Source organism: Cervus elaphus, chromosome 13, assembly GCF_910594005.1.
Source record: "Cervus elaphus chromosome 13, mCerEla1.1, whole genome shotgun sequence".
In the NCBI taxonomy this organism is placed as follows: domain Eukaryota; kingdom Metazoa; phylum Chordata; class Mammalia; order Artiodactyla; family Cervidae; genus Cervus; species Cervus elaphus.
In genome coordinates, this window is record NC_057827.1 from 35,371,057 (window position 1) to 35,398,903 (window position 27,847).

A 27,847-nucleotide genomic window follows, 5' to 3' on the forward strand; every position below is an offset into this window, starting at 1 on the left:
CGGGTTCACATAGCTGGCACTTGGGAACTTAGCTCTCTCCTGCAGCAGCTCTCATCTGTCTGATCACTACAGTAGTGGTAAGGGAGGCATTGCCGAGGGTGGTGATTTGTGGATGATCCTGATTCATCCCTTCTTGCCAACCCACCCTGGGCTCCGGCCCCCCCGCCGGCATCTTCTGCTGAGTGGGCAGGCCCTGCCTCCCCAGGTGTCTGGGGCTCTAGCCCAAGGCTCTTCCCAAGGTTATACCAGACACAGAGAGAGACCTCCAGCACCTGCCCCACCAAAAGTAGAAATTCCAGTAATGTTCTCAACACTGTGTCTTTTCCAAAGATTAGGGGTGGCCGACAGGGAAACCGAGGCTCAGAGAGCTGGAGGGTGGATTAAAGTCCTTCTGAAGGGTAGGGCCCAGACAGAACAAAAACAGGGGACTCCACTTGGATTTTCAAACTCCCCTATTTATCCTCTGTAATCCTGTTTCTCTCAGTCCAACCACTTTGTTCCAGCCTGAAGACCCCATCTTCAGAGGGGACTTCCTGCCCCAGAGAGGGTCTAATCTGGAGACCTGGAGAAGAGTCAGGCTCCGTGAGGCTGTTCTCCATTGGCCTAGTTACGTGCTCCCCCCACCTCTGTGCTCTCACCGCCCCCCACCACCACACCCCAAGCCCACAGCTATGTCTGCTCCCAGACTGGGATCTCCTCGAGGGCAGGACGTGGACTGGGGCATCCTGCACCCAGGGTTTGATGATGTTCTGGGTTGGGTGAGCCCCTCCCTTCCTGAAGTGGTTGGCCGGTGAGGGGTGGAGAGTCTGGCCTCTCTGGACCTGGTCCGGGGTGGGGCTGGGGTGGTGGGAGACAGCACCTGGGTTCCTGCCCTCCTCCTTGCCCACAACTGCAGTGGGCCTCCGGCTCTCTGAGCGTGTGGCTCAGAGAACATTCCCTGCTAGAACATCGGAAGGGGGCAAGTGGAAGCGCGTAGCAGGGTGGCAGGTGGCAGGCGGGGCGGCACAGGGGAGCCCGGGCGGCTCCACTTCCTGTGGGGCGCCGGCCCTGGAGCCTGCCCCGGGGAGGTTGCACAAACCTTCCTGCAGAGGCCCCGGGGACAGCCTCTCCCGCCGGCCACTGCCTCTGCTGACCCGGGGCTGCCCTCCTTGCTCTGGGTCCTGCAGCCTGGACTGAGTCCTCCATCTCCGCGGGGCTAGCGAGAGGCCAGGCCGGACCGTGGGGCCCTTCCTCCCGTCACTGGGCACCAGTCCTTCCTCATTTTGCCGCTGATTCTAGCCCCAAACAAAACAGGTTGAGCCCTTTTCCTCCCTCCGGCAGCCTCTGGCTTACGGCAGCCTTCGGAGGCGCTGCAGACGGCGCCGCCGGCCGGGGAGGGGGACCCGGGCCAGCCCTGCCGGGACTGGAACGGTGCGCCTGGCTCCTGGCCCTCGTTCAGCTCTGACCGCGGCAGGAGAGCGAGCTTTGCTGTGGCGGTTGCCTGAGGATGATGCCTCAGCTTCAGTTCAAAGATGCCTTTTGGGTGAGTGAAGACGGCTGTGGGTTTGAGCAAGTGGAGTGTGCCTGGGGAGGCCAGCTCAGCTGACATTTCCTCAGGGTGGTGGGTTGGGGATGTGGCTCCCAGGGGCGGGGGGGGGGTTCTCATAAAAATGATGGCTGATTTTTGATCCTTCATCGTTGCGGGGTGAGGGGTGTGAACTGGGCTGTTTCTGAGTTGGAAGAGGACAATGGGGGTCCTCGATCTGGGGTACTGATTCCTCTGCAAACTTCAACAAGCAAGGGATGGATATTCTCTGGGCTCTCAGGGCAGATCTTTCCTCTGGGAGACCCCCTCTCCACAGCAGGAACATTTTAGGAGCATCTGATATCTGGCTGGGAACTTGATGAGGACTTGTGAGGTGAAGGAGGGAGGGTCACAGGTCTGGGGACCAGATAAACTTGAATTTGGATCTTGGCTCTGCTATTTAGAGGCTGGACAAGTCATGTTACCTCTCTGAACTTCATTTCCGCGCCCCCTGCCCCCATCTATACCATAGAGATAATTAACGAACATACTAACTGAATGGGAGGGCTAAACAAGGGTGTAACAAAATCCCCTGCATCTCGCTGGAGCACCAAATGGGAATCTCTTGCCCTTACCCAACCCCTCTTCCTTGCAGACCTTAGGGGTCCTTCAGGGAGGCAACAGGGCTGGGCAATTCCTTGTTCGCGTTCTTAAATTCAGCGCACATGTAAATCAAGTCTTTTCCTTATGAAATTCCAGCGCCCAGCTGGCTTGTGGGGGCGAAATTGCTGGGCCCAGGCCTCACAGCCTGCAAGCCCCATTTGGACCCCACGGCCCATTTTCCCCGCTGTCTCTCAGCCCACCCCCCCCTGCTTCTCAAGCGCTGTCTGTTCCCAGTGGCTCCCAGGGAAAAGCGAGACCTCTCTGGTTAGAGCTGGGGAACGTGGCTGTCCTGGAGAGGACACTGGCTCTTTGCTCAGTCGGCCCGGACTCAGCCGACAGTCTGGCCTCCCTGGGCCCTTTCCTGGGGCCTCCAGCCAGGAGGACGAGAGCTAACGAGCCAGGTCTTCCTTCCCTTCTGGGCCACGCTCTCCTTGGGGCCCGTGGCCAGAGTCTGAGTGGCTCGCTTCCCACCTGCTCTAACTGCACAGTAGGCAGAGGGCTGTCTCTCTGGGCCTCCGTCTCCCCATCTCTACAGAGAGGGGCTGGGACCAGCCCAGAGAAGCCAAGGAACGCAAACCTGCCTTGGCCCCTTCCAAGCCCCAGGCTGGCATCTGGGACCCACGTGAGGGGTGGGGGGCTGCAGTCAACAGGGGATGCACAGACTGGATGTGAGTCACTGCTTCATGGCTCCGACTTGAAGTGCAAAGCTGGGGGAAAGATAGGGCTTTCCTGGTGGCTCAGATGGTAAAGAATCTGCCTGCAATGCAGGAGACCCGGGTTTGATCCCTGGGTTGGGAAGATCCCCTGGAGAAGGAAATGCCAACCTACTCCAGTGTTCTTGCCTGGAGAATCCCATGGACATTGGAGCCTGGTGGGCTACAGCTACCAGGTCACAAAAGAGCCAGACATGACTGAGAGACCCAGACTTTCACTTGAAAATCCAGGTGTTTAGCAGCCCATGGCGGGCCAAGCACACCCGGGCTGTATTTTAGTTCCAGGACATCTGGTCCAGCCCAGAGCCTTTGGTTCCACCTTCCCTAGGACAGAGCTGGCCCAAGGAGCAGCCCCAAGGCAGGATCTGGGCAGGAAGGGGGGAGGGGGTACAGGAGGGCGCAGGGTGTGGTGGCGGCATTTTACCTGCGGCAGCTTCCTGTGAGGCATCCCGCCCACACTCTGCTCACCCCACCTCTGAGCCGCCCACAAGCTCTCCTCTCCTCTGCTGCTGGCTCCGGGGGCCTGGGGTAGAGGTGCTGCTTCGCTAGGGAGGGCCGGAGCAGGGAGGGAAAGGCCGATGCCCCCGGGCTCTGAATCCTAACACGTGTCTCAGCCTGGCCCAGCCCACAAGGACAACTAACCCAGCACTAAAGATGTGCCAGGGGCTGTCCTCAGGACTATGCATCTATTGACTCATTTAAACCCAGGAAGTGGATGCTATTGTGATACCTGTTGTTCACAAGAGGAGGCTGAGGCACAGAGAGCCTCAGTCACTTGCCCAAAGTCACACAGCTGGGTGAAACCTGGACAGGTTGGCCCCAGTGTCTGCTCTCACTCAGGTGCTTCATTGCCCCTTTAGCCATGGTGCCCATCACTGGATCTTTGGGCCACGTTGGTGAAGGAGGGAAAAACTCAGTCCTTCCTACCTCCCAGAGAAATCAGATCAGATGGGTGCCACCGAAGTCTTCTGAACCCCAATTTACAGACAAATCTGTAAAATGGAAAAGACACAGTGATCCAACCACCGTGTGGGTATTAGGGACAGGGCTCAGCCTGCCCTTCCCCCTGGCTTTCCCCCACCCTGTGCCCAGACAATGCCATTAACCACAACTTGAGAACACGCTGCCTGCAAATGGCTGGTCTGTAGTGGAAGGAAGCCCCTGAGCTAGAAGGATCATGTCTAATACCGCAGCACTCCCCTTACCTGGCAGCCTCAACCATCCAAAACACAGGTGAGAGCCAGCCCTGTTCACGGCAGCACTTCATTGTGAGCAGGGAAACAAAAATGGTTTCTGAGGTTCTAAGAGTTTACATTAAAGCTTGCATACTTTACTCATTCGAGATGCCCTATAGCTTTTAGTTAGGGCCCATGAACTCTGATTTTACCCACAGTTTTAACAAGCTTGGTCCTGTTGACCTATAGATATAGCAAATAGTAGGGAACTAAATGGGATCTGATTGATTAAATATTGGTGGGCCTGACCTGTTAGACCTGTTAGGGACGACAAAGGATGAGATGATTGGATGGCATCACTGACTTGATGGACGTGAGTTTGAGTAAGCTCCGGGAGTTGGTGATGGACAGGGAAGCCTGGCGTGCTTGCAGTCCATGGGATTGCAAGGAGTCGGACACGACTGAGTGACTGAACTGATACTGACCTGTTAGAGACAGTTTCACAGATAGCTGGTAGCCTGATAGTCAGAGAGGAGACAAAAACTTATAAAAAGCAGACACAGTGGTTAGAAGTGGTAGAGTTGACCAGTCCTGTCCCTCAGTAGGCCTATATTTGCAATCTTGTCAGTGTGACCATGCAGTATTTATTTATAGCCTACTTCTATCTGCAGCCTAACATTCAGATGCAGGCTTCTGTGCTAGTGAGGCTGGGGTGGGCTAGCCACAGGGGAGGGAAGGGATCATTTGATTTCTGTTAATATACACAGTGATAAAGGAGATCACAGTTTTGCAGGAAGTTTGTGACTGAGCCTCAGAACAGGGGGCTGTCAGAAAGCTGAGGATAAGAGTACCAGGTGCCCGAGCTGACAGGGCCTTAGAGCTCACGGAACCTGACTCAGCACCAGGTCAGAGGGGCAGAGAATCCCAGAGAATGAGGGATTACCACTCCTTTCCCCAGTAGACACAGCTTTCTTGCAGGGGCTCTGCTCCCAGCAGCAGCCAAAGTTTATTGCAAGAAACACCTGTCTACATCCTCAGCATAGGCCTGGTGAGTGGGGTGTGTGTTTGGTCAATGTTAATAGAATAAGTGGACCAACAGTAAGAACCTCCATGGTCCTCCTGCCTTCCTGAACCTATCTTCTCCTTCATTTTGCTTTAGTTACATTCAACCGATATTTGTGGAGAAGTGTTCTCTACTAGGTAGTCTAAGCTGGGCCCCCCTGTCTTCACCCTCCATCCAAACAGCCAAATGAGACTGTCAGAATGCCTTGCCTTAGAAGAAGTCAGGATCGACTTCTTCTGGGGTCCAGAGTTCTTTGATAATGGACCAGGCACAGGGAGCACCCAGAGGACTGCTCTGAGCTGCTGTTTCCCTTCCTGCCCTCTCATTGCCTCCCAGACCTATACATCCAACCCCCTTTGCAAAGAAGTCACGGGATGTTGTTTTAAGAAGGAAAATCTAGTTCTGGACCAGGTTTTATTAAGACCCACATCCTGTCTTTTTGGGGGTTGTTAAAAGGAAAAGTAATGGCCACATATACTCCTTGTCATGCCTTGCTCTTCCCTCCCCACCATCATGGCTTTGGGCGGAAACCATCAAAGGGGACCAAGAGACCAGGCCTGAACTTTTCCCTCTGATTTGAGGTTACATTTCTCCCTTTTGAGGCTGGGCTCCAGCTTCATTTGGAGACTTCTGTGCTAAGTGAGGAGGCGCTGAGCTCTGCAACAGAAGACAGAGGGGGTACCACTTCCTTTGGTGGGGGAATGACTCACCAAGGATGCGTGGGCTAGGGGCAGGGGGAGAGGCCTGAGGTCCCATGTGTCTGATCAGCTACTATGGCCTCTTCCCCTCTCCAGTTCTGAGACTCTGAGGTTCCCTACTGAGGAGGAGAGTGTGGGGGGACACCCCTCTTCTCGACATAATTTTCTCTTGAACATGCGTGGGCCTGGGTGTGATTTCCTTATCTTCAAAACACCATTGTTAGTGACTGTACAGTCCTTCAATTTGTGGATTTGGTGGACATGCTGTGAGTTCCACGGACAGAGGAGCCTACAGTCCATAGGGTCACAAAGAGTCAGACATGACTAAATGACTTAGCACACACACATGTGATTTATTTATACAGTCCCTTGTTGTTGGACATTTAGATTCAGTTCAGTTCGGTTGCTCAGTGGTGTCCGACTCTTTGCAACCCCATGGACTGCAGCATGCCAGGCTTCCTTGTCCTTCACCAACTCCAGGAACTTGCTTAAACTCATGTCCATTGAATCAGTGATGCCTCTAACCCTCTCATCCTCTGTCGTTTCCTCCTCCTGCTTTCAATCTTTCCCAGCATCAGGGTCTTTTCCAATGAGTTAGATCTTCACATCAGGTGGCCAAAGTATTGGAGCTTCAGCTTCAGCATCAGTCCTTCCAATGAAAAGGACTGATTTCCTTTAGGATTGACTAGTTGGATTTCCTTGCAGTCCAAGGGATTCTCAAGAGTCTTCTCCAACACCACAGTTCAAAAGCATCAATTCTTTGGTGCTCAGCTTTCTTTATGGTCCAACTCTCACATCTGTACATGACTACTGGAAAAACTGTAGTTTTGACTATATAGACCTTTGTCTGCAATGTAATTTCTCTGCATTTTAATATCCTGTCTTAAAAAAAGCAGAGATTACTGCCAACTATTTAGCATTCTGGGTCGATCTTTGTGTATCAAGATTTTGCACTTGATAACCACTTCTTGCATAGCTTCCCGCAGGAGGAGACAATCCTGGGTGAGAGGGTGCGGCCAGTTCTCTGGCATTCAGCACCAGCAGCCCCTTTGGGACCCCTCATAGTCCTCTGGCTGAGCAGGAAACTTTTCATCCAGGAAAGAGGGATCAGAGTGGCCTGGAAGGGACTCTGCTGGGAATCACTCAGGCTTCGTGGATGGACTTGCAGCAGGGCAGGGCCCTGTGGCCTTGAAGGCCGAGGAGGCCAGTGGCTGAGGAGGGGGTCCTCCTGAGCAGGAGGGGATGGTAGAGGCAGGAGGTGGGAGAGGGGGGCCCCTGGCTGGCCTTCTTTTGCTGCCTCCTACTGCCCTCCCTGTGCCTCCCTGGCCGTGGCTGTTGAAAAGGATGAGAACGGACTCTTTCTGTGAGGTCGCAGAGCTCTCTGAGGCATGGTGTTTTGTGTAAAAAGCACAGAGCCGAGCGGTGTGTCTTGTGTGCAACCCATTGTGAAAAGTAGGGGGAAATAAGCATTAGTGTTGGTATAAGCTTGTATTAGGGTTTCCCTGATGGCTCAGAGGGTAAAGAATTCGCCTGTAACAGAGGAGACCTGGGTTCGATCCCTGAATCGGGAAGATCCCCTGGAGAAGGGAATGGCTACTTACTCCAGTATTCCTGCTGGAGAGTCCCATGGACAGAGGAGCCTGGCGGGCTACAGTCCAGGGCCTTGCAAAGAGTCAAACACAACTGAAGTGACTTAGCACGCACGCAGGGGCTTGTATTAACAACGAGAATCTCTGGAAAGACACATAGAGAGCTAATTAAAGTGATGGCCTTTTGGGGGAAGTGAAAGAAGAAAGATTGATGGGTTTCAGGGCTGGGTGGCATTGAGCATTCTATGTACTTTTCTATAGCGTTTGATTGTTGAACCATGTAAATATATTACCCAATGAAAATTAAATTACACAATTAAAAATGAAAAAGAAGATGTCTATTTCCTGTTCTTTGAAAATTCGTTTTTCTCTGAGTCCCAGATACTTACACCATTCTCAGAGGTGGCTGTGCCTGGCTGTTGTTCAGCACCCCTTATGCACCAGGCCCTGTGACACGTGTGTCCCCAAATCCACCTTTCAGGGAAGGACTTGCCAATGTCCTCCCATGTCCAGAACGGAGACACAGGGAGGTCAAGGGTCGAGTTCATGGTCATACATCCAAGGGAGATCAGGGACACCCCTTCCCTTAGCTCTGTTGGACCCCATCCCATTCTGCCCTGAATCCAAGGAGACTGGTAAGTTCTTGGTTCAATTATAATTCCTAAAGGATGAAAGGGTGGCTCCCTATTCGGTAACATTGGTTTCCATGGTTTTGGAAGTAAGGTGATTTCTCTCACCATTAATTTTCTGCAAATGGTCACAGATTACATATGCTTTAAAAGGAAAATGTTTAAAAAACAAAACTAAGCAATTCCTGTTTTTAAGCCGAGATGGTGCTTTTAGGTGACATTTGTGGTTCAGTAGCATGAATTCTTCCACATACTCTGTGCACACTTTGTGGTGTGTGTGCCCCCAGGGACCCAAGATTGTGGTTCCTCCACACCCACTCCATAGGATGCTGTCGACCGTCTGACGGCAGTAAGTGACTGCAGAGGTTCATGGTTGCGTTTGCCCTGCTTTTGTGATGCCTGCAGCTGTTCCCCTGTAGCGTTTCCTGGCTGCTGTGTCCTGGGTCAAGAACGTAACCCACACCTTCGGTTTTATTCTTGGTGGAAAACAAGATCTGCTTCTCAAGGTCCTCTTGTTGTCCAGTTCCCAGGAACTCAGGGACTTTGGCTGGCTTTTCCCTGCATCTCCACACAGCCGGGGTTGCTAGCCCCTGGGATGGGGAGGGAGGGCCTTGCTTGGGCTTGGAAAGGTGGGGGAGGACTTGGGAGGTGGTGGGAGGGCAAAGGAAACTCCAAGAAGGACTGGCATGGGTAAAGGTATGGAAGGGGGAGCGGGTGCAGTGGGTTTGTAAGACGGTTTTCTGGCCCAGAGGACTGCGTAGGGTGACTATAGGAAGGGAAGACCCTGGCTGGGCTTTTAAAGGCCTTGACCAGCCTTGAGTGGAGGCAGAGAGCCTTTCTTCCTTTCTTCACTCTCTCCAGTGACGGATGTTTCCTCTCATGCAAAAAGAGGCTTGGAGGCTGCGGGCTGTGGTTAGGATGCCTGCCTCAGCTAGAGCCTGTCTGACGCTGCAAACGACACGATGGAGGGAACTAGTTACGGAAATTGAAACTCCCTCACTTCCAGCAAGAGAGAGTGGTACCCGGTGCCCTGGGGGCTGCCCACGCTAGCTGGGGCATCCTGCTGAACTAGCTCCGGAAGGCCCCTCCCTCACGGGCTTAGTCACTCTCTGTGCTCCAGGCTCAGAAGGGGGACAGGCCTCTTTGAAGCTTCCCCACTCACTTGCTGGGGGGGAACTTGGAGAATCCTTTCTCCTTTCTGAGCTTCAGTTTCCTCATCTATAGGATATTAGAGTGATTCTCAACTGAGATAAAGGCTTTCGAGGATGGAGACACCAAGCCCAGTCCTCAGGGGACCACATGCTGCTGCTCAGCATTGGGAGCTACTAGACCAGGAAGAGATCCCAAGGGATCCTGACTTATAATCGGATAGGCATCTACAGCATGAGCCTCCTATGTGGGTCTTCCTAATCTCAGGATGCCTCCCCAACTCTGTTCACCATTGGATACTAAATTCCACCATTTGACAGTCATTCCTATGGCTTCAGGTGACAAGATGCAATAGCCCCATGAGGCTGGTATTCTTATTCCTGCTTTATAGAGAGAAAACCATGACTTATAGAGGAGATGTGGGCCTGGGGGGTGCCACCCAGATGGACATTGGGGCTGCTGGGCTAGGCTTGGCTGCTATCTTCCCCAACCAGGTCAGAGCGCCCTTGACATTAGCAAGAGCATGTGGTGGTTTGCTGAGACCTGGCACCGTGAGCAGTGGGTAACAGGAGCAGGCCGGCGAGTGACAGGCCCTTCCCCTGGTGTTGACAGGCCACCCACTATTGGGCAACAGGAAGTATCTGCTGATGCTCCAGAGACTAGCAGCCAGGGTGGGGATGGGGCAGCCAGATGGGATCAGGGTTCCCAACTGCGGAAATAGAAAAGCAGAAGCTGAGCCATACTGGAGAGAAAAAGAAGCGGCGGTGGGCTGAGTCAGGAGGGTGCTTGACCTATTCAGAGGACAAGGAGGCCTATGCTGCTGGGGCAGAGTGGTGGAGGTGAAGAGTGGTTGGAGATAAGATCAGAACTGTGACAGGGGTCATGAATTCCAATGCCCAGGTGCAGCCCCAGGTCAATTACATACAAATTTCATCCTGGAGGGGCAGTAGTTTTCAAAGTTCTCCACTGATGTTGAGAACTGTGGTTTTCCTACTGCATGGCCATTGCTGACAATGAGCATATATCTGGCTTTTACCATTTACATGACCTCATTTGACTCACTTGTGAATTAGTAGAGGATAGAGGGGTTTTTTTTAACCTTATACAATTACTTTTTTGTGGCCAATATCAATATACATAACAGAAAATTTACCATTTTAATCATTTTTAAGTGTCCAATTAAGTGGCATCTGTACATTCATAATGTGCTACCAACCATCACCACTAATTCCAAAACTTTTTCATCATTTCAAACAGAAATTCTATACCCCTTAAATAATAACTCCTTATCTCGTTCCTCTCATCTCCTACTCTACTTTCTGTCTTTATGAATTTGCCATGCTAGGGACCAGTATAAGTAGAATCAGGCAGTATTTGTCCTGTTTCATTTAGCATAGTGTCTTTAACATGTCTTCATACATGTTTTAGCATGTATTGGAATTTCATTCTTTTTAATGGCTGAAAAATGTTCCATTCTACATGTATACCTCATTTTGTTTATTCATTCATCTATTGTTGGGCACTTGGGTTTTTAATCTCATTTTGTATATTATGAAAAATGTTGCTATGAATGTGGATGTACTAATACTGGTTTGAATTCCTGCTTTCAGTTCTTTTGGGTATAAAACTAGGAGTGAAGTTGCTGGATCGTAAGTAATCCTGTGTTTAACATGCTGAGTAACTGTGACACTGTCAATATTTCCCCAGAAGCTGCTCTAGTTACATTCCATCAGCAGTGCACACGGGTTCCAGTTTCTCCACATCTTCACGAGGGCTTGTTATTTTCTGTTTTTTCCCCCAATCATAGGCATCCTAGTAGGCATGAAGTGGTATTTCTTTTTTTTTTTTTTTTTTAAACTTTGGCTCTTTTTATTTATTTATCTGTCTATCCATGTGATGTGTGTGATCTTATTTCCCTGACCAGGGATCAAACCTGGGCCCGCTGCAGTGGAAGTGTAGACTCTTAGCCACGGGACAGGTAGGGAAGTCCCTCACTGGTGTTTTGATTTGTATTTCCCAGTGACTAATGTTGTTGAGCATATTTTTACACATTTATTGACCATTTGTTTATCTTCCTTAGAGAAATGTCTATTCAAGTCCTTTGCCTACTTTTGAATTGGGTTATCTTTTTGTTGTTCAGTGTTAAAAGTTCTTTATACTGTCTGGATAGTAATTATTTTAAGTATGATTAGCAAATATTTTCTCCCAATTTGTGGATTGTCTTTTCAGTCTCTTGATACTGTCTTTTAATGAAAAAAAATTTTTTCTTTTCATAAAGTCTAACTAATTTATTTTTTCTTTTATTGACTGTTCTTTTGGTATCATATGCAAGAAATTGTTGTTAAATTCAGTGTCTTAAAACTTTTCCCTTATTTTCTATTCAGAGCTTTACAGTTTTAGCTCTTACATTTAGGTCATTTATCCATTTTGAGTTAGTTTTTGTATATGGCATTAAGTAAGAGTCCAACTTCATGCCTTTGCATGTGACTATCCATTTCCCCATCACCTTTTGTTGAAAAGATGGTCTTTTCCACATTGCATGGTCTTATCCTTGTTGAAACTCAGTTGACCATATATGTGGGTGCTTATCTCTAGTTTTCTATTTCATTCCATTGGTCTATAAGTCTGTCCTTATGACAAAACCACACTATTTTAATTGCGATAGCTTTGTAGTGAGTTTTGAAATCAGGAAGTGTGAGTCTTCCAACTTTGTTCGTTTTTTTCAATGTTGCTGGCTATTAAGGTCCTGCGTTGAGGTGTTTTTTTTTAAATTTTTAATAAAAAAATAAAGTACAGTTGATTTACAATGTTGCATTAGTTTTAAGTATACAGAAAAGTGGTTCAGTTATACATATTTTATATATGTGTATATATGTGTGTGTGTATATATATATATATTCTTTTCAGATTCTTTTCCCTTATAGATTATATAAAACATTGAGTGTAGTTCCCTGTAATATACAGTAGCCCCTTGTTGGTTATCTATTTTATATATATAGTAGTATCCCTGGTGGCTCAGACAGTAAAGAGTCTACCTGCAAAGTGGGAGACCCAGGTTTGATACCTAGGTCTGGAAGATCCCCTGGAGGAGGGCATGGCAACCAACTCCAGTATTCTGCCTGGACAATCCCATGGACAGAGGAGCCTGGGGGGCTATGGTCCATGGGGTCGCAAAGAGTCAGACATGACTGAGTGACTTCAGAGCACACAGGTATCTGCTAATCCCAAACTCCTAGTGTATCCCTCCCTCCTTTTCCCCTTAGGTAACCATAGTTTGTTTTCCGCCTGTGGATCTAGTTCTGTTTTATAAATAAGTTCTTTTTTTTTAGATTCCACATTTCAGTGATGTCATATGATATTTGTCTTTCTCTGTCTGGCTTATTTCACTTAGTATGATAATCTCTAGGTCCATCCATGTTGCTACAAATGGCATGATTTCATTTTTATGGCTGAATATATGAATATTAAATATATGAATATTCAATGAATAAATACTCATTGAATATATGTACCATATCTTCTTTACCATTCATCTGCTGATGACCATTTAGGTTGTCTCCATGTCTTGGCTATTGTAAACAGTATTGGAATGAACAATGGGATGAAAGTATATTTTTGATTTATGCTTTTCTCTGCATATACACCCAGAAATGGGATTGCAGGATCATATGGTAGCTCTATTTTTAGTTTGTTAAAGACCCTCCAAACTGTTCTCCATAGTAGCTGTACCAGTTTACATTCCCACCAACAGTGTTGGAGGGTTCCTTTTTTCCTAGACTCAAGGTGTTTTTATAGGTGAGGAAACTGAGGTTTGAACATTTCTGAGGTGGTGCTAGTGGTAAAGAACCTGCCTGCCACTGCAGGAGACACAAGAGACTTGAGAGACTCGAGTTCGATCCCTGGGTCAGGAAGATCCCTTGGAGGAGGACCTGGCAACCAGGTCTAGTATTCTTGCGTGAAGAGTCCCCATAGATGGAAGAGCCCTGGCAGGCTATGGTCCATGGGGTTGCAAAGAGTCAGACACAACTGAAGTGACTTAGCACGCACACGTGAGGTTGCCACCAGTCTAGGACAACCCCCCTCTAACTCTCCCAAGCCTGGACATACGTGGAGAGACACCATCCTTTGAGAGGATCCCCTTGAGATGGTGGGCTTCTCCTTAGAGTTGCCCTACCTCTGGCCGCCTGGGAAGGCCCATGACTTCTGAGCTTCCTTGAGTCCCCACCAGCTTTTATCCTTCAAGGACGATTGTCCCATAGGCTGGGGTCACCTACTTCTTCAGTGGACTGTGAGAAGGCCTTGAGGGAACTGATGTCCACCTTGGCCTTGGCCTGCTTAGACCTGAGAAGCCTTTGAAAATCAGGATTTCTGATCCTCAGCTTCCCAACTGGCAGCCACTGAAGCAAAAGAAGTCCCCTTCTTTGTCACCTCTTGAATGTTTCCCCTTCATTTGGACCAGCTCTGAGACCACTCTCCCAATCCTGGGGACCCCAGACTGCAAGTGGTAGGAAGGTCCAGAAGGTCAGCTGGGGTCAGTCCACGCAAACAGAGTGAGGTGGTAGGCAGGGGATCAACAGAAAAGCCTGGATCAGTGTCCATGGAGCTGTCATGAATACTGAAATTGTCGGGCATGAAGGTCTGCACAGTGTGAGGGTCTCCACTACTGGAAGGCAGCACAGTAGTAGGTGCTGAGCTGGTCTCTGCCGTTGTTCTCACTCTGACCCAGATGAGGATGGAAATGGATGCTGGAACCAAAGGAACAGTGTGGCTGATTCCAGGGTTAGGGGAAGACCAGCAGCTAAAACTAGGCCTCAGGTCAGGGCAGGAGCTGCCGTGAGGTTGCTGGAATTTTATTTTAGTATGCAGATCAGCGCTAAGCCTAGAAGGACTGCAGCTTCAATGAGGGGAGGAGTTTGCACTCCAGGATCCAGTGGTCTTGGTTTGAGTCCTACCAACATGTTTGGTGCAATGCAGGAGACACAGGAGACAGAGGTTCGATCCCTGGGTCAGGAAGATCCCTTGGAGGAGGAAATGGCAACCCACTCTGCTATTCTTGCCTGGAGAATCTCATGAACAGAGAAGCCTGGTGGGCTCCAGTCCAAGGGGTCACAAAGAGTCAAACATGACTGAATGACTAAACACACATCAACAACGTGTGGGTGCAAGTGAATGCTGAGGGGGAAAGTTAAGCAGTGATGGTCCCAGAGAGAACAGGCTTCCCTCAGGCAGCCCCAGAGCCCCAGGACCCCAGAGGCGGCATCTCGCTCCACTTGAAGATGTGTTTTCCCTCAATGCTTCTATGCCTGATACGTGCTTGCTGTGTTGGACAGGGTAAAGCAACTTCCCAGTCTCTAAAACAGAACCCAAAGATGGTGGAGGGCGCCGTCTTTGTCTCTCACACTGCCTGTAGAATCCAACACCCTGCTTGGATTCCATTGTCCTCGTGGTTGAGCCCCTCCACTCTCTCAGCCTCTGGCTCCTTGTCTGTATTAAATCTATCACTGTGGTTAAAAGACAGAGACGTGGTCAAATGAATGTTAATGGCCTAATAAAGGCAAGAACCCCACATGCAGACCCTCAGCAGGTACAGGAGACCCAGAAAGCCCCTGGGCTTGGAGAGTGTTACAACCAGAGCCCAGGGTCAGTTCTGAGGTCCAGACCCTTCCAAGGGCAGCAGAGGAGGCTGAGGGGCCTTCTGCAGGGGCTGCTGGGGGTCTATTCCTGCCTCTGGGGAGAGGTGTGAGGAGTGGGCCCATCTCTGTCTTGAGTAAGTCTCGAGCCCAAAAGAAGCTGCCAGTTCTCACCCTGCAGCAGATTATACCACCAAGCAAGACACCCCTCCTTGGCCCCGTGAGCATCTAAGTCCAAGTGTTCATTCGCTTTACGGATGAAAAACCTGAGGCTGAAAGACTGGAAGCAACCAGTCGAGATAAGCGTCACAGCTAGGATTCAAACTCAGCTCTCCTTTTTTCTTTCCTTTCTTGGTTTACTTTCACTTAACATATACTGATCACCATGGCCACCCTTTTCCAGGAGCTCATTAAGTCTCAGGATGACCTTTGCTGGGCTCCTACATATATTATTTCATTTAGTCCTCAGGGCCCCTGGGAGGAGGGCAGTGTGTTCACAGTCTTTCTATAGAGGAGGGAATCTGTGCACGGGAGGTTAAGTAACTTGCCCAAGTTCACATTGTCTGTATGCATGGGCTTGGCCAGGACCAGAACCCAGTGCCTGGACTCTTTCCACACCCCCTGCCTGAACTTCTTCTTGATAAGGGGGTGTACCTATGGGCCATCTCCTGGCAGGTATAGGTGGTGTGGAAGGGGTGATGCCTGGGGAAAGGGACAAGTATAAACAGAGCCTTGGCTATTGGCGCCGGCCCCCAGTTCCTGGCTGGTCACTCACAAGCTGGAACCCCTGCAGCAAGGAGCCGTGGGGCTGGCTATGCGCAGGGTGTGGTCACGGCCTGTCCTTGCTTATGGATCAGAGTCTCCTCCGGGGCTTAGAGTCTGGGGTGGCTCAGTAACCTCCACCCGCCTTCCCTACCTGCCCTCAGCCCTGGCCCCTGCCGTCTTCCTCCTGCCCCCCTGCAGAGGAGCTGTGAGACCTGGGCCAGTGATTCACCTTTCATGAGTGTCTGCGTGCTCAGTCGCCTCAGTCGTGTCTGACTCTCTGTGACCCCATGGACGGTAGCTCAGCAGGCTCCTCTGCCCATGGGGATTCTCCAGGCAAGAATACAGGAGTGGGTTGCCATGCCTTCCTCCAGGGGGTCTTCCCGACTCAGGGATCGAACCCACGACTCCTGCATTGCAGGCGGCTGCGGAGCCTCAGTTGTCACCTGTGACATGGGGCAATAAGGGTACGGTCCTGACACTGCAGGCTTCTCTGAGAATTAAAGGCATAGAGGACACGGGCTTCTACCTGTCCACATGCCACCCGCCCTGCTCCCTTCTCCTGACCTTGGAACCTGGCCCTGGTTCCCGTTACCTCCTGGGAGGGTCCCACCACTGGCTCTGCCTGACTCGGGGCTCTCCCCGAGCTGGTTTCAGGCCACCTCTTCAGACACCTGCTCTGGCCGTTCAGCCCCCTCGCCACTCACAGCTCTGAGCATCAGGCTTCCAGGCTCCTGAACCCTAGGGGCTCACTGCCTCCTCCAGGCCTCTGCCCAGACTTGTGTTCCCTCCCTGCCCTGTCCCCTGTGCTAACTTCTGCACGTTTTGGTTTCTTAACGCAGGAGGAAGAAGTGGGGGATTGAGCTGGGCCTTTAAGAGTGGAGGGGAAGTGAGCAGGACTTCACAGGATGGGGGAGGGGAGTGCTGTAGAGGAGGCCTTTCCTTCCTGATGTTGGAGGAGGCCTACTTGAAAGAACAAAGTCACCAAGTCAGAAGCCAGCACACCCACACAATTGGTGCTGGAGTCGGGACAAGTTATATAACCTCTCTCATCTTCAGATCTTCCTGGGGTCTGTATTACTGAGATAAGAGGCCCCAGGTTGGCACAATAGGTCCCTTTCTGGTACTTGTGCTATTCCCTGGCCTCCAAACTCTGCAATGTGGGATTCCTAGGAGCCCCTGAATATTCACAGGGCTCTAACAGCTCCCCACCCCCTCACCCAAGGCTGCAGGAAACAATCAACCCCAGGTCTCCAGGTTCCCCAAAGCTTGCGTCCCAACTGGGCCCCAGGTCAAGGGCCTGGACATCTCAGAGACCATGCAACAGGGCTGCTTGGGTGAGGAGGCCTCAGCCCAGGGCTCAGTGGAGATCTAGAGCCCTCTGGAAACTCATTTCTAATCCCAAGCCCCAGATTAGCTCATTTAACCATGTTCAATGTGCTTTTGTTCCTTAAGAGTCTATCTGCTTTCTTGGCTCTCTCCCTTTGACACCTATCCTGAGACATCTTAGAAAAGCCATAAATCACCCCACATTTGCCTGCTTATGGATGGGGCCCTCTAATCTTTAAGTCAGGGGACACCTAGACTCAGAACACCTACTTGGACACATCATTTGAGGCTTGAATCCTCTCTGCAGGATCCCTAACCTGCTTACCAGATCCTACGGGGCACTCTCGACCCAGCAAAGGAACTAACCCGCACTCCATATTTGGGGCCACATGGGCTCTTGAAAAGTCCTTCTTTGTACTGATCTGGAGTTGGCCTCCCCGTCTACTTCCCTGTGAGTCCTGGCTGAGCCTCTGGGGACACCAAACACAGATGCACCCTCTTCCACTGAAGGCCCCACAAAGGCCTGTAAATGATCACATTCCTTACTGGCTCCTCAAGGGCTGAGGCCTGGGACTCTCTCTGTACCCAACCCTCCTCCTGGGATTCTCTGGGTAAACATCCAGCTTGCTCACTGAAGTCTCTGGTTCATCCATCCATCCATCCATCTATCCACCCATTCATCCATCCATCCACCCATTCATCCAAGCCACACCTGAGTATCTGTTCTTTGCCTTCTCTCAGTTTAGCAACAAATAATGGTGGAGCTGAGACCTACTGTGTGGTACTAGCCGTGGGGCAGTGGAAAGATCCTGGCTGCTATTCATTGACTTATCCTCTCTGAGACTCAGTTTCTTTATCTGTACAATGGGGATAGTAACATGTTGTACAAAGTAGAGGAGATGGGTCTGTCTGGCTTATTTAAAGGTGCTGGATAACTAGCCATTAAATTGCAAACAAATGGTCTGGTCTTCTCCTTGGGGCGGCTCAGGAGCCAGCTGTCATAAAGGCATGTCCACGTGAGGGTCTCCCTATGTCCTCAGCCTTTGTCCAGTGTATTTGCTGAGCATTGCTGTACAGACGTGGGCACTGGGACCCAGGAGGCAAACCGCCTCACGTTCTGCCTTTTCCAGAGTTCATTACTCACTTCCTCAGGTGTTCTGACAAGCCCAATGGTTTTGCTTCTCAGCCCATAGCAGACAAGCAACAGTGGACTAGTTACTAGTAAACTAGCCACAGTAGGCGCATCGGCCACAGAAGTCCCTTCTGTTAAATTGCGGTGAAATTAGACGGTGAAGGCGCCCAAGTATTGTGCAGCCTATAACCATATTCAAAATTGCTGTCCTTGGCTTCTGGGGCTTCCTGAGATAAAAGAGTGAGTCCAGTCTCCCTGATCTGTCTCTTCTTCCACCAGTAAAAGGTGATTAAAAAAAAAAGTTAGGTAAAATATATAAAGAGCCTAGCAACCCAAGAGCTCGTCAGTCATTAGAAAGGTTTCTGACAAGAATGGTAAGCATTTTATGAAACAGTCTCTGAACTTGGTAAGGCGCAAGCAGGAAACTTAAATTTTTTCCTTCCGCCTTCCAAAGCGGAAGTGGTAGCTCTCCCTTCCTCACCCCTGGGCATGTGTTAGAGCATGTCCAGTTCTTTTCAGGTCTAACTCCCTCCAGTTCAACCTTGTATCAAAATCTCACTTTCCTGTTCACTTGAAAGCTCCCCTCTCCCCCAACTTTGCCTGTGATTGGAAGCCTATGATGGCCACGGGGTCGGCCTCTGTCACCCCCACTGCTTACTGCTTCTGGTGTCTCTACAGACGGCGTGGGTGTGGGGTTGGAAGGTCTAAAGGGGTGAAGGGCCTTATTTCCCTGGTGCAGTTGAAGCTGGTGCAGCAGGTGACTGATGCCCACAGGTCAGCTCTTCCTCTCCTGGCTACTTTCGCAGGTCCTTCGGGGACCTCGTCCCCTGGCTATCCCACTCTCCTCCCTGCAGCTGTCCACGTCTGATACCTCCCAGCTGCACCCCATCATCTGCTCCATGCAGCTTTTTTGGGGGGCTCCTCCTTTGCTGCCAGGTATTTCTCACCAGCTGAGATTTACAGGCAGCTCTTCCCAGCTACCTTCCCGGCCTCCACTTGGTTCCTAGGAGACGTATGGGTGTCAGTCCCCAACTGCTCCCCTCCAGGCCTCATATGCCCTTGGACTCCCCTTGGGCAGCTCCAGCTCACCCCTGACTTCAGACATCTCCAGGTAAGATGCAGTTATGGTTGCCATGGTTTCCAAAAGCCAACAGACACACAACAGCCTCCAGGCTGAAAGGACAGTTGAAGGTCACCTCCTCTCCCCAAACCCATAACACAGTCAGGTGGCCCCAGAAGGGACAAGGGCTTCACCAAGACTACCCAGCTTCTTCCTGGCAGATCAGACTTCTGGCCGAATCCCAGGCCTCTCCCTCTGAGGTGAGAGGCTTAGCTCTCCTCTGAGATACTTTATATTCTGGAATTTCAAGTAAGGGAACATTTGAAAAAGCTTCTGCAGCCTTTTAAATGGACCCTCTGGTGGGGAGGGTGTATAACTCAGTAGGGTGATAACTCGGTGTTTTCCAGCCTTGAGCAGCTGGGTTCTGTCTGGTGAGAGCCGGGTGGGGCCAGGGCAAGGCGTGGGGAGCTACTCTTGCTGAACAGTAACTGAGTTTGGGGCTTTGCAGAGAGGTGAGGGGATGAGCTAAGATCTGGCCTGGGAGAGCAGGGCTCAAAACCTGGCTGTTGCCCACGGACTTCTGAGCAGGCTAGGTAACCTCTCCATTTTTCTCATCTGTGATAATTGTCAGCCCTGTTTCCAGCTCAGGGCAACCTCTGACCTTGTGTTTCCTCATCTCATCTGTGTACATTGTTTCATTGACTTCTTAGGTCAACTGTAGGTGGAGGGAACCATTAGGCCTCTTGTTACAGGGAGGGAAGTAGAAGCTGAGAGTGCCCAGGACCACAGGGTGGGGTGTGAACCCATAAATGGTCTGCTAAACTCTGTCCAGTCTCTCAGGCCAGGCCTGGGCCCCCACCCTAAACTTGGCAGCCAGTCTGCCCCGAGGGGGCTGTGCCCACGTGGGGTGGGCTGTCTGGGGCCAGGAGAGGTTGTCCACCGCATACACTTCCTTGATGAGGAAACCTGGTCCTGAGAAGGGAAGTGACTTGCTTGGGGCTCTGGGCTCTGTGGCCCAGCCAATGCAGCCACCAAGAATGGTATGGGTGTGATAAGGAGGAAGTGGCAGTGGGTACAAAGGCTCCCTCTGTAGCTGCGCAGTGGGGGCATGGCAGGGCTGGGGCCGGCTTGCCGGCCTGGACCGTGGCTCACATCCAGGGCCATCCAGCCAAGGGAGCAGGTGGGCCATCCCTGAGCAGAGCCCAGAGCCCCAAGCACGCAGGCCTCTTGCATGCCTTCAGGTGGAGGCAGGAATACGCTTCCTCTGGCCGGAGCATCCTGGAACATCTTCTGTAGCCCTGATCTGATGAGTGTGGGGCAAGGGAGGCCAAGAATGGCCACCCAGCATGGATGGCAAGGCCTGGGGTCCCACATCCGGCTTGGGGGAGGTCTCCCCAGGAGGGGGCTGCATCTGCCTGCCACCTGGCACCCTGCCCTGGGGTGGACCGCCCTAGGTGCCACATGGCGAGGGTGGGCCTCTGGCTGTTTGCTGGCTGCCCGCTCACATCTGCAGAGCCAGCCGGCCCTTCTCCAGGGCAGCGATCCTCTGACCCAGCCTGGGCACGGAGCTGGCCTCTGAGAATCCATGGTAACTGAATGACAGACGGAAACATGGCTTTGGTTTGAGGCAGAGGGAGTCTGAGTAATCATCTTCAGAAGTTTTTTTTTTTTGATGTTTCAAAATGTGACAGAGTTGCTGGACTATCAGTGTCTGAACTGGACTGAATGTCTGATGGTTTGGGGACAAACTGCGTGTGTGCTCACTCGCTCCAGTCATGTCCAACTCTTGGAGACCCTATGGACTGTCAGCCCGCTAAGCTCCTTTGTCCATGGGAGCCTCCAGGCAAGAACACTGGAGGGGGTAGCCACGCCCTCCTCCAGGGGATCTTCCCAACCCAGGGATCGAACCTGCGTCTCTCGTGTCTCCTGCATTGGCAGGTGGCTTCTTTACCACTAGTGTCACCTGGGAAGCCTGGAGGACAAGCTGACCTGCGTTCATATCTTAGATTCTGATCTTTACCAGCTGAGGGAACTTGGGCAATCACTTACCCTCTTTTCCTCCTCCTCATCATCCTTAACTCCCTGGGTGTGTGGTGTTTTTCAGTAAGAAAACAGCTGTGATATTCTTGGTATCATGTGTGGCTGGTGGACTCATTAATTGGCTATTTCACCGAGGGCAAGGCCAGAGACAGGTCTCAGGTGACAGAGGCTGCAGGGGGACACAGAGAGGTGGGAAGCCCTGCCTTCTCGTAGCTTCCACACTGTGGAAATGTCCATCTGAGCCTGTAAAAAGGGGGTTGAAAGGGAACTCAGGATACCTACGGGCTGTGGCTAGTTAGGTGCCGGGAGGAAAGGCCAGGGTGGGCCCCTGGAGGGCGGGGAGCCTGCAGGACTGGTCGATTAACTGATCAGTTTCCTCGGCAGCTTCCTGAGCCCCACTCCGCCCCGCTCTGAGGCCTGAGTCAGAAGCCCTGGAGGAGGCAGCTGAGGTGGGGTGGCGGAGGGGGTGCAGGCCAGCCGGGAACAGCCCCCAGGGAGTCCGGCACTTCCTTGGAACAACATACTCACTGGTGACGGTGGCTCACCCAGCCGAAGCCCCACCTGCTCTGAGTCAAGGCTGGGCCAGATTCTAGAGCCTGCAGAACTTTGGGGACTTGAGCTCCGAGAACCCCACCTGCAGGGCCCCTCTGCCTGCCACTTCCTCCAGAATGGCCAATGTAGGTTTGGTTTTGCTTCTCTTTCCACTCGGGGGTCTCTGAAATGATAGTGGGTTTCCTCTGGGGAGTGGGGGCTGGGAGGAGAGAGCAGAGAGTCTGCTGCGGGGCTGGGCTCGGTCAGCCCTCCCCTTCCCAAGAGGCATGGCGGGGTAACAACAGGGCCTGCAAGTCCAAGTCCTTGTCCCGCTCTGCCTATGGGACCTCAGGCGCATCTTCCCCTCTCTAGGCCTCAGTTTCCCCAAGGACTGAGGGACATGGGACAAGACGCTTCCTAGTTCTGGTGGTCTGTGGTTTCCAGCTCAGAGTGAGCCCTCAGGGGGGCAAGGGCAGGGAAGGAGCAGAAAGGACCCGTCTTCCTCCCTGGCTGCCACTGGCTTTTGTCTTGGGGGTCCTCAGGGGCAGGGTGGGGAGGCTGGGGCAGGAAGCTGTGGTCTGCTGCCTGGTTAGTAGCGAGTGGCCCACGAAAGCTACAGAAATGGAGCCTGGGGCAGCCACACCAGCCTAGATGCTGGGGCAGAAAGACATGTGGGGCTTGGAGGATGACCACTCTGCCTGGGGCCCTGAGTAGCCAACCAAGACCCAGGCCCGCTGCTCATCAGCCTGTGGGCAGCTGAACCTGGTCTTAGGAACTTCTAGGGCTTATGCTTATGGAGGAGGCATGCACTTGGGATCCTAACCATTCTGTGGGCCGGCAGATTCCACCGTTCTGAGTTGACTGAAGGTGGGCTGGGATTGTCACGGGGCTAGCTGGTATAATTTGTGGCCTCTCTGCCTTTCTCTACCGCGTCTGATTCTCCTTAGACCTTGAAAAACAACACCTTCTCTTCCCAGTGCATGCTAAGTTGCTTCAGTCGGGTCTGACTCTTGCAACCCCATGGACTCTAGCCTGCCAGGCTCTTCTGTCCCTGGGATCCTCCGGGCAAGAGTACTGGAGTCGGTTGCTGTTTCTTCCTCCAGGGGATCTTCCCAACCCAGGGACTGAACCCATGTTTCTTATGTCTCCCGCACTGGCCGGTGGGTTCTTTACCACTAGTGCCACCTGTGAAGCCCAGAGCCGAGCTCAAATACCTCTTCCTGCAGGAAGCTCTCCTTGATTTAGACTTCTCCCCACCTTTCCCCACACACCTACAACACAGCATTTGAGGGGAGGCATGGGGCAACATGGCCAGCTCTTGACTCATGTGTGTGCCGCCTTGGGAAAGACCTGCTGATTCACTAAGCTCTGAGACGGGGCTGTGGAGTGTGAATCGGGGAAGTGGGGGCTCCCTTCCCCCCATCTCTGTGGCTCATGATGGGGGATGGTCTGTGGAAATGGAAAAGAAAACAGGTAGGTGCTGCCTTATGGGGCTGGCCCAGTTGCCTGGCCGAACACCCTGGTGGGTTGGGGTCCTTCCCCAAGAATGGATGGGGGACAAAAATGGATGGGAGCCAGGCTGAGAGGCACAGAAACCCTACTCTCAGCACCGTGAGAGCCGGATCCTGACCCTCGACGTTCACTCCACCCAGTGGGTGCAGGAGGATCCCCTGAGCCCACAGGGTGAGCCCGACATGGCGTCCAGCACACAGTGGATTGTCAGGGAACGGCAATTGCTGTTCTTTGCAGAGGCTGTAGAGGGTAGGACTGAAGGGTGTGGGCCCGAGACAGACAGCCTGGGTACAATGCCAGGCCTGCCGCTTTCAGGCTGCGTCACCCTGGGTATACCTCACCCATCTGTGCCTCAGTTTTCTCACTTGGGCACCTGAGGTAAGAGGGTTCTTGAGAAGGCGACAGGGGGGAACGGTGCCAGGCACCCCCCAAGGCTCTCATCACGGGGGCGTTGTGGTGGGGGCCCTTCCCAAGGCCGTCTTAGGTTAGAGCATCCTGACTGTGAGCTCTGATCCCTGCAGGGCTCCCCCTGGTGCCTCCACCTATCGGGGGGACCCATTGTGTGCCTGTCTGAAGCCACGTGCGATCTAAGGAAGAGCTCGTCCTTAGATAGGGGAGATGGAGGCTGATGGGGAAGCCGGGTCCCTGCGGCGGTTAGCGGGGTCCATTCCCTGGCGGTGGCCCTCACGCGCCCTCTATCCTGCATCCCAGTGCAGGGACTTCACTGCCCACACGGGCTACGAAGTGTTGCTGCAGCGGCTGCTGGATGGCAGGAAGATGTGCAAGGACGTGGAGGAGCTGCTGAGACAGAGGTGAGCGCCGGGAAGGGGAGGGAGCCCCCAGGCCAGTCTGGCCGCTGGCAGGCCACCCCTGCTCTAAGAAGTCAGGAGTGTGATTCCCCTGTTTTTCCCAGTCTGGGCCTTCCCCCAAGTGGGCAATGTATCCGATGTCCCATCAGATGTGCTTGAATTCAGCCAACGTTTATTTAGAGGAAGGGCCGGAGGCTTAACCGTCTCAAGGAGGCGTCCACAGGGCCAGAGTCCCGCGTGGGCAGGCCCTGTGACCTGGCTGCGCCCATCTGAGGGTGAGCCTCGGGCGGCAGCCGTGGACAAGACCAGTGTCCGGGGGTTTGTCGTTGCAGGGCCCAGGCGGAGGAGCGGTACGGCAAGGAGCTGGTGCAGATCGCCCGCAAGGCAGGCGGCCAGACGGAGATCAAGTAAGGGCACCCCACCTGCTTCCCCAGGCACTCTCTGGGCCTTTCGACAGGGTTCAGGACTTCCCGGGGTGGGCTGGATGGGGAGGGCCGGCGAGGGTCTGAGTGGCTCCCGGGGCAGGGTGGCTGGCGGGCAGCTCTATCGGGTGCTGGGCACCCTGGGCACGGTCAGGTTCTTTGTGGGAGAGAAAAGTCCGCAGTCTGAACACCCAGGAGACCCTGGGCAAGGGGCACAGCCCACACTCCCTGGGGGTCTCCATCCAAGTCCTGAGAGCCCCCGCGAGGGGTGACAGGACCCCACTGGCTGTCGCGCCCCCTGCCGCACTGGCTCAGCTCGGGCTTCCAGGAGGGACGTGTGGCCAGAGGTGGGGGTGCCAGCTCCTCACCCGTCGGCCGTGTGGCCTTGAGGGGGGTTTGGTCACTGACACTCGGGGTTTCTGTTTCCTCCTCAGTGAGGGGATGACCCTGCAGCCTTCCTCAGAGGGTGAGGCGTGTCCGGGGCTGCCCGGGCCTGGCTGGGAGGGCAGTTGCTGCTGGGAAGCCCTGGGGCCGGCGCCTCTGCGTGCAGACTGTGAGAGGGATGCAAGTGCAGAGAGAGTTTCAATTCGAAGGCAGCTAAGGAGAAGGTTCCAGCAGTGGCGAGGAAGGGTGGACTCTCCCTGCTGGGTGAGGACTGAGTCAGGCCGAGGGGCGGATAGGACTCCACGTCCTGGAAGGGCTCGACTGAATCCTCCTCCTCCTCCTACCCAGGAGCCCAGAGACCCGACCCAGCCTGCGGTTGCCATAGCAACCCCTGCCATAGCAACCCCTGCCCCCTGTTCCCCATGGGGGTCTGGCTCTGCTCAAGGAAAGTGGCCCTGGACGGAGCCTGTCAGCTGCAAAGCCTGGAACCCGGTCCCCTCATTTGAGACGAATAAACAACACTCTCCAGGTCTCCTAAGACACAGGTGACCCTGTTTCCAACCTGGAACCTGGAGCCAGAGAGGACTCGGGGAGGGCTAGAGGAAGGTTGAAGAGTGGTATGAGCCAGGAGATATGGCTGCTCATGCCCAAGGGTCCTGCCTTGGACCAGAAAGCGTGAACGCAGCTCCAGGAGCTCTAGTCCCCGCTTGGCCTTTATGAGCTGTGTGACTGGGCAAGTCACTAAAACCTCTCTGAGTTGGGTTCTCATCTGTCTGCTCCAGTGGGCTGTGGAGCAGATAAAAATGGCAGGACCAAAGCTGAGTACAGGCTGGGTACAGAGGAGGGCATTCCTTACCAGGACACAGTAAGGAAAATGAATGGGGACTTTCTTTGTCTTCCCAGGAAGGGGTGGAATCAAGGGAGCATGATCCAGGAGTCCCGCCTCCTGACCTCCCAGGGCTGCTGGAAAAGGAGAACTTTCCCAGCGAGAGACAAGCCCTCCTGGGGGATATGGAGGGGGTGCTCCGGGCAGGGCCACAGTGGGAGGTCAGGCTGGAGGCGGAAAGTGTGAGGCACACTCAGGGGGCTGTGAGTCACAGGGGACTTAAAACAGGGAAGGAGAAGCCACCAGTGAAGAGGATGAGGTGGAAAGGGAGCCAGGTGGGCAGTGGGAAGGGCGCAGAGGTGCACAGTATCTGGCCCTATCTTTAGAGCCATGAAGTGGCCAGGGCGAGGCTCTGGGCGGCCCTGATTCCTTGTGTGGCTGTAGGAGGCCAAGTGGGACAAGGTCTGCCCTACCCTATATGCGGTGTGACCCTGGAGTGGTCACTCCCCCTCTCTGAGTCCTGGGTCCTCAGCTGGGGAAAGTCACAGTCATGAGTTCCTCTGGGCAGTTGCAATGTCAAGCAGAGAGCCCTAAGCCACAGTGGTACTTGAGAAACATTGAGGGTCATTACGCTCTCATGGGCCCCTCCATGAGTCAGACAAATTGGGGTCACTTGGCTTAGTTTAGGGCTGAGGAGACTGCCTGGCCCGGCTAGACCATTTCCTCTGAGGCCCAGCCCTTCTGTGGCCCAGAGAGCTGGAGGGTGGGGCCCTTGGAGGGAAAGCCTCCCTCTGAGGTGGGAGCACCAGGGCGGGGAGCTCAGAGTCAGGGTCCACCTTGCTGCCTACCACTTAGGAGCTGGAGTGTGGGCTGGCAGGGCCAGGCCCCAGGGCTCAGCCTCCCCAGCAGCAGGAGAGGCAGGAACAGAACCCACCGGGGCCTCATTGCCCCTTGCACAGGTTCCAGAGCAGGCTGGGAGCAGTGCGTGTGAGAACTAGCCCCATCCCGAGTTCCCCAGTGAGCTGGAGTGGCCAGAGGAGCATGGCAGAGTGGAGGGCACCTCCTGGGAGAGGACCATGGACAAAGGCTGGAGGCTGGAAAGCTCAGGGCACATTTAGAGCCAGAGAAGCAGGAGGTGGGGGTTGGACTATCCCAGCCCACCAGCTGCTTCCCTTAGGGCCCTGCCCCCTTGCAACTCCCAGCTCAGCTGACGACGCACGATGGTGCTTAATCAGTGTTGCTCCTTGAGGTGTGTCCTAAGGTGAGATCATGAAGTCATTGCTTTCTTTAACTATGGGTCAAGCATCCATCATCCATCTAAGTGTGTGCCATGCCCCAAGCTGTGTTGTGGGTATGGGGACTGAAATATTTTAAAATAAAGGGCCTCACTGTTCTGAATCTGGGGTCTAGCCCACTGGGGGTGACCTCGCTCTCGTCCCCGGTCTTTTGCATCAGAACCTTCCTTCAGGACCCTCTCATGCCCCACCTCCTCCAGAAAGCTCTCCTAGACACTCTGGCCTTGCCTGCCTGTCAGCGTTTTGGCTTAGACCAGGTCGCCCTGTTCCACACCAACCTGGAGGGGCTCTCTGTGCATAGGGTGAGTGGCAACCATGACAACATGCGTCGCTTCCTTGTTGCCATGGAGACTGTGAGCTTGTGTGTGAGCTTGGCACCTGGCAAAGCTGGCTTGGCTATTCCACGTGAGGGCTGGAAGCTCATCCTCCAGGGCCCATCCGCCACTCGGGGAGCGGGGGAGCCCCATGCCTCCTCGTGGCCAAGCCCCCTGTCTCCCATGGGATGCTTATTCTCAGCCTCTGAGAGGATGAGTGGAGGGGGCTGAGGGTGCATAGACTGAACGGGGTGGAGGAGGAGGACCAAAGCCAAGGGCTTCCGTGACCCCAGAAATAGCCCAGTGAGAGTTGAGAGCGGGGAGCCGTCCAGACACCCCCACCCCTGCCGCCTGAAGAGCATTTCTGCGTCATCCCCTGACCTCAGACTGGCCAGAAGGTCTGAGACTCAGCCACAAACATTGAGATGAGGTTATTCTGGCCTTCAGGTGACTTTTAGCACTCACCTCGTTCACACATGAGCTCAGCAAGCATCTCCTGGGCAGTGGCAATGAGGGACACACAGATAAGGTCCCCAGCTCAGGGAATTCCCACAAGTTCTTTCAGTGCATTTTAGAGAAGCACTAGGTGGGTGCAGGCGGCTTATCGGTATTGCCTAA

The 27,847-nt window shown here is 53.2% G+C and overlaps 1 protein-coding gene across 5 annotated transcripts in view; it reads left to right on the plus strand.

The window, feature by feature from the left end:
* Positions 1-882: 882 nt before the first annotated feature.
* Positions 883-27,847, plus strand: part of PSTPIP1 (proline-serine-threonine phosphatase interacting protein 1) — a 42,739-nt gene continuing 15,774 nt past the window's right edge. For 2 of the 5 annotated variants that reach the window (XM_043921756.1, XM_043921758.1), the window contains exons 1-3: positions 23,090-23,140; positions 23,891-23,991; positions 24,321-24,395. In XM_043921756.1, the coding sequence (XP_043777691.1) occupies positions 23,102-23,140; positions 23,891-23,991; positions 24,321-24,395 (215 nt within the window). In that variant the 5' untranslated portion in view covers positions 23,090-23,101. Of the gene's footprint in view, positions 1,523-21,658; positions 21,814-23,089; positions 23,141-23,326; positions 23,351-23,890; positions 23,992-24,320; positions 24,396-27,847 lie in introns of those variants that run through there. The other 3 variants (XM_043921757.1, XM_043921759.1, XM_043921760.1) reach the window with 3 other exon arrangements.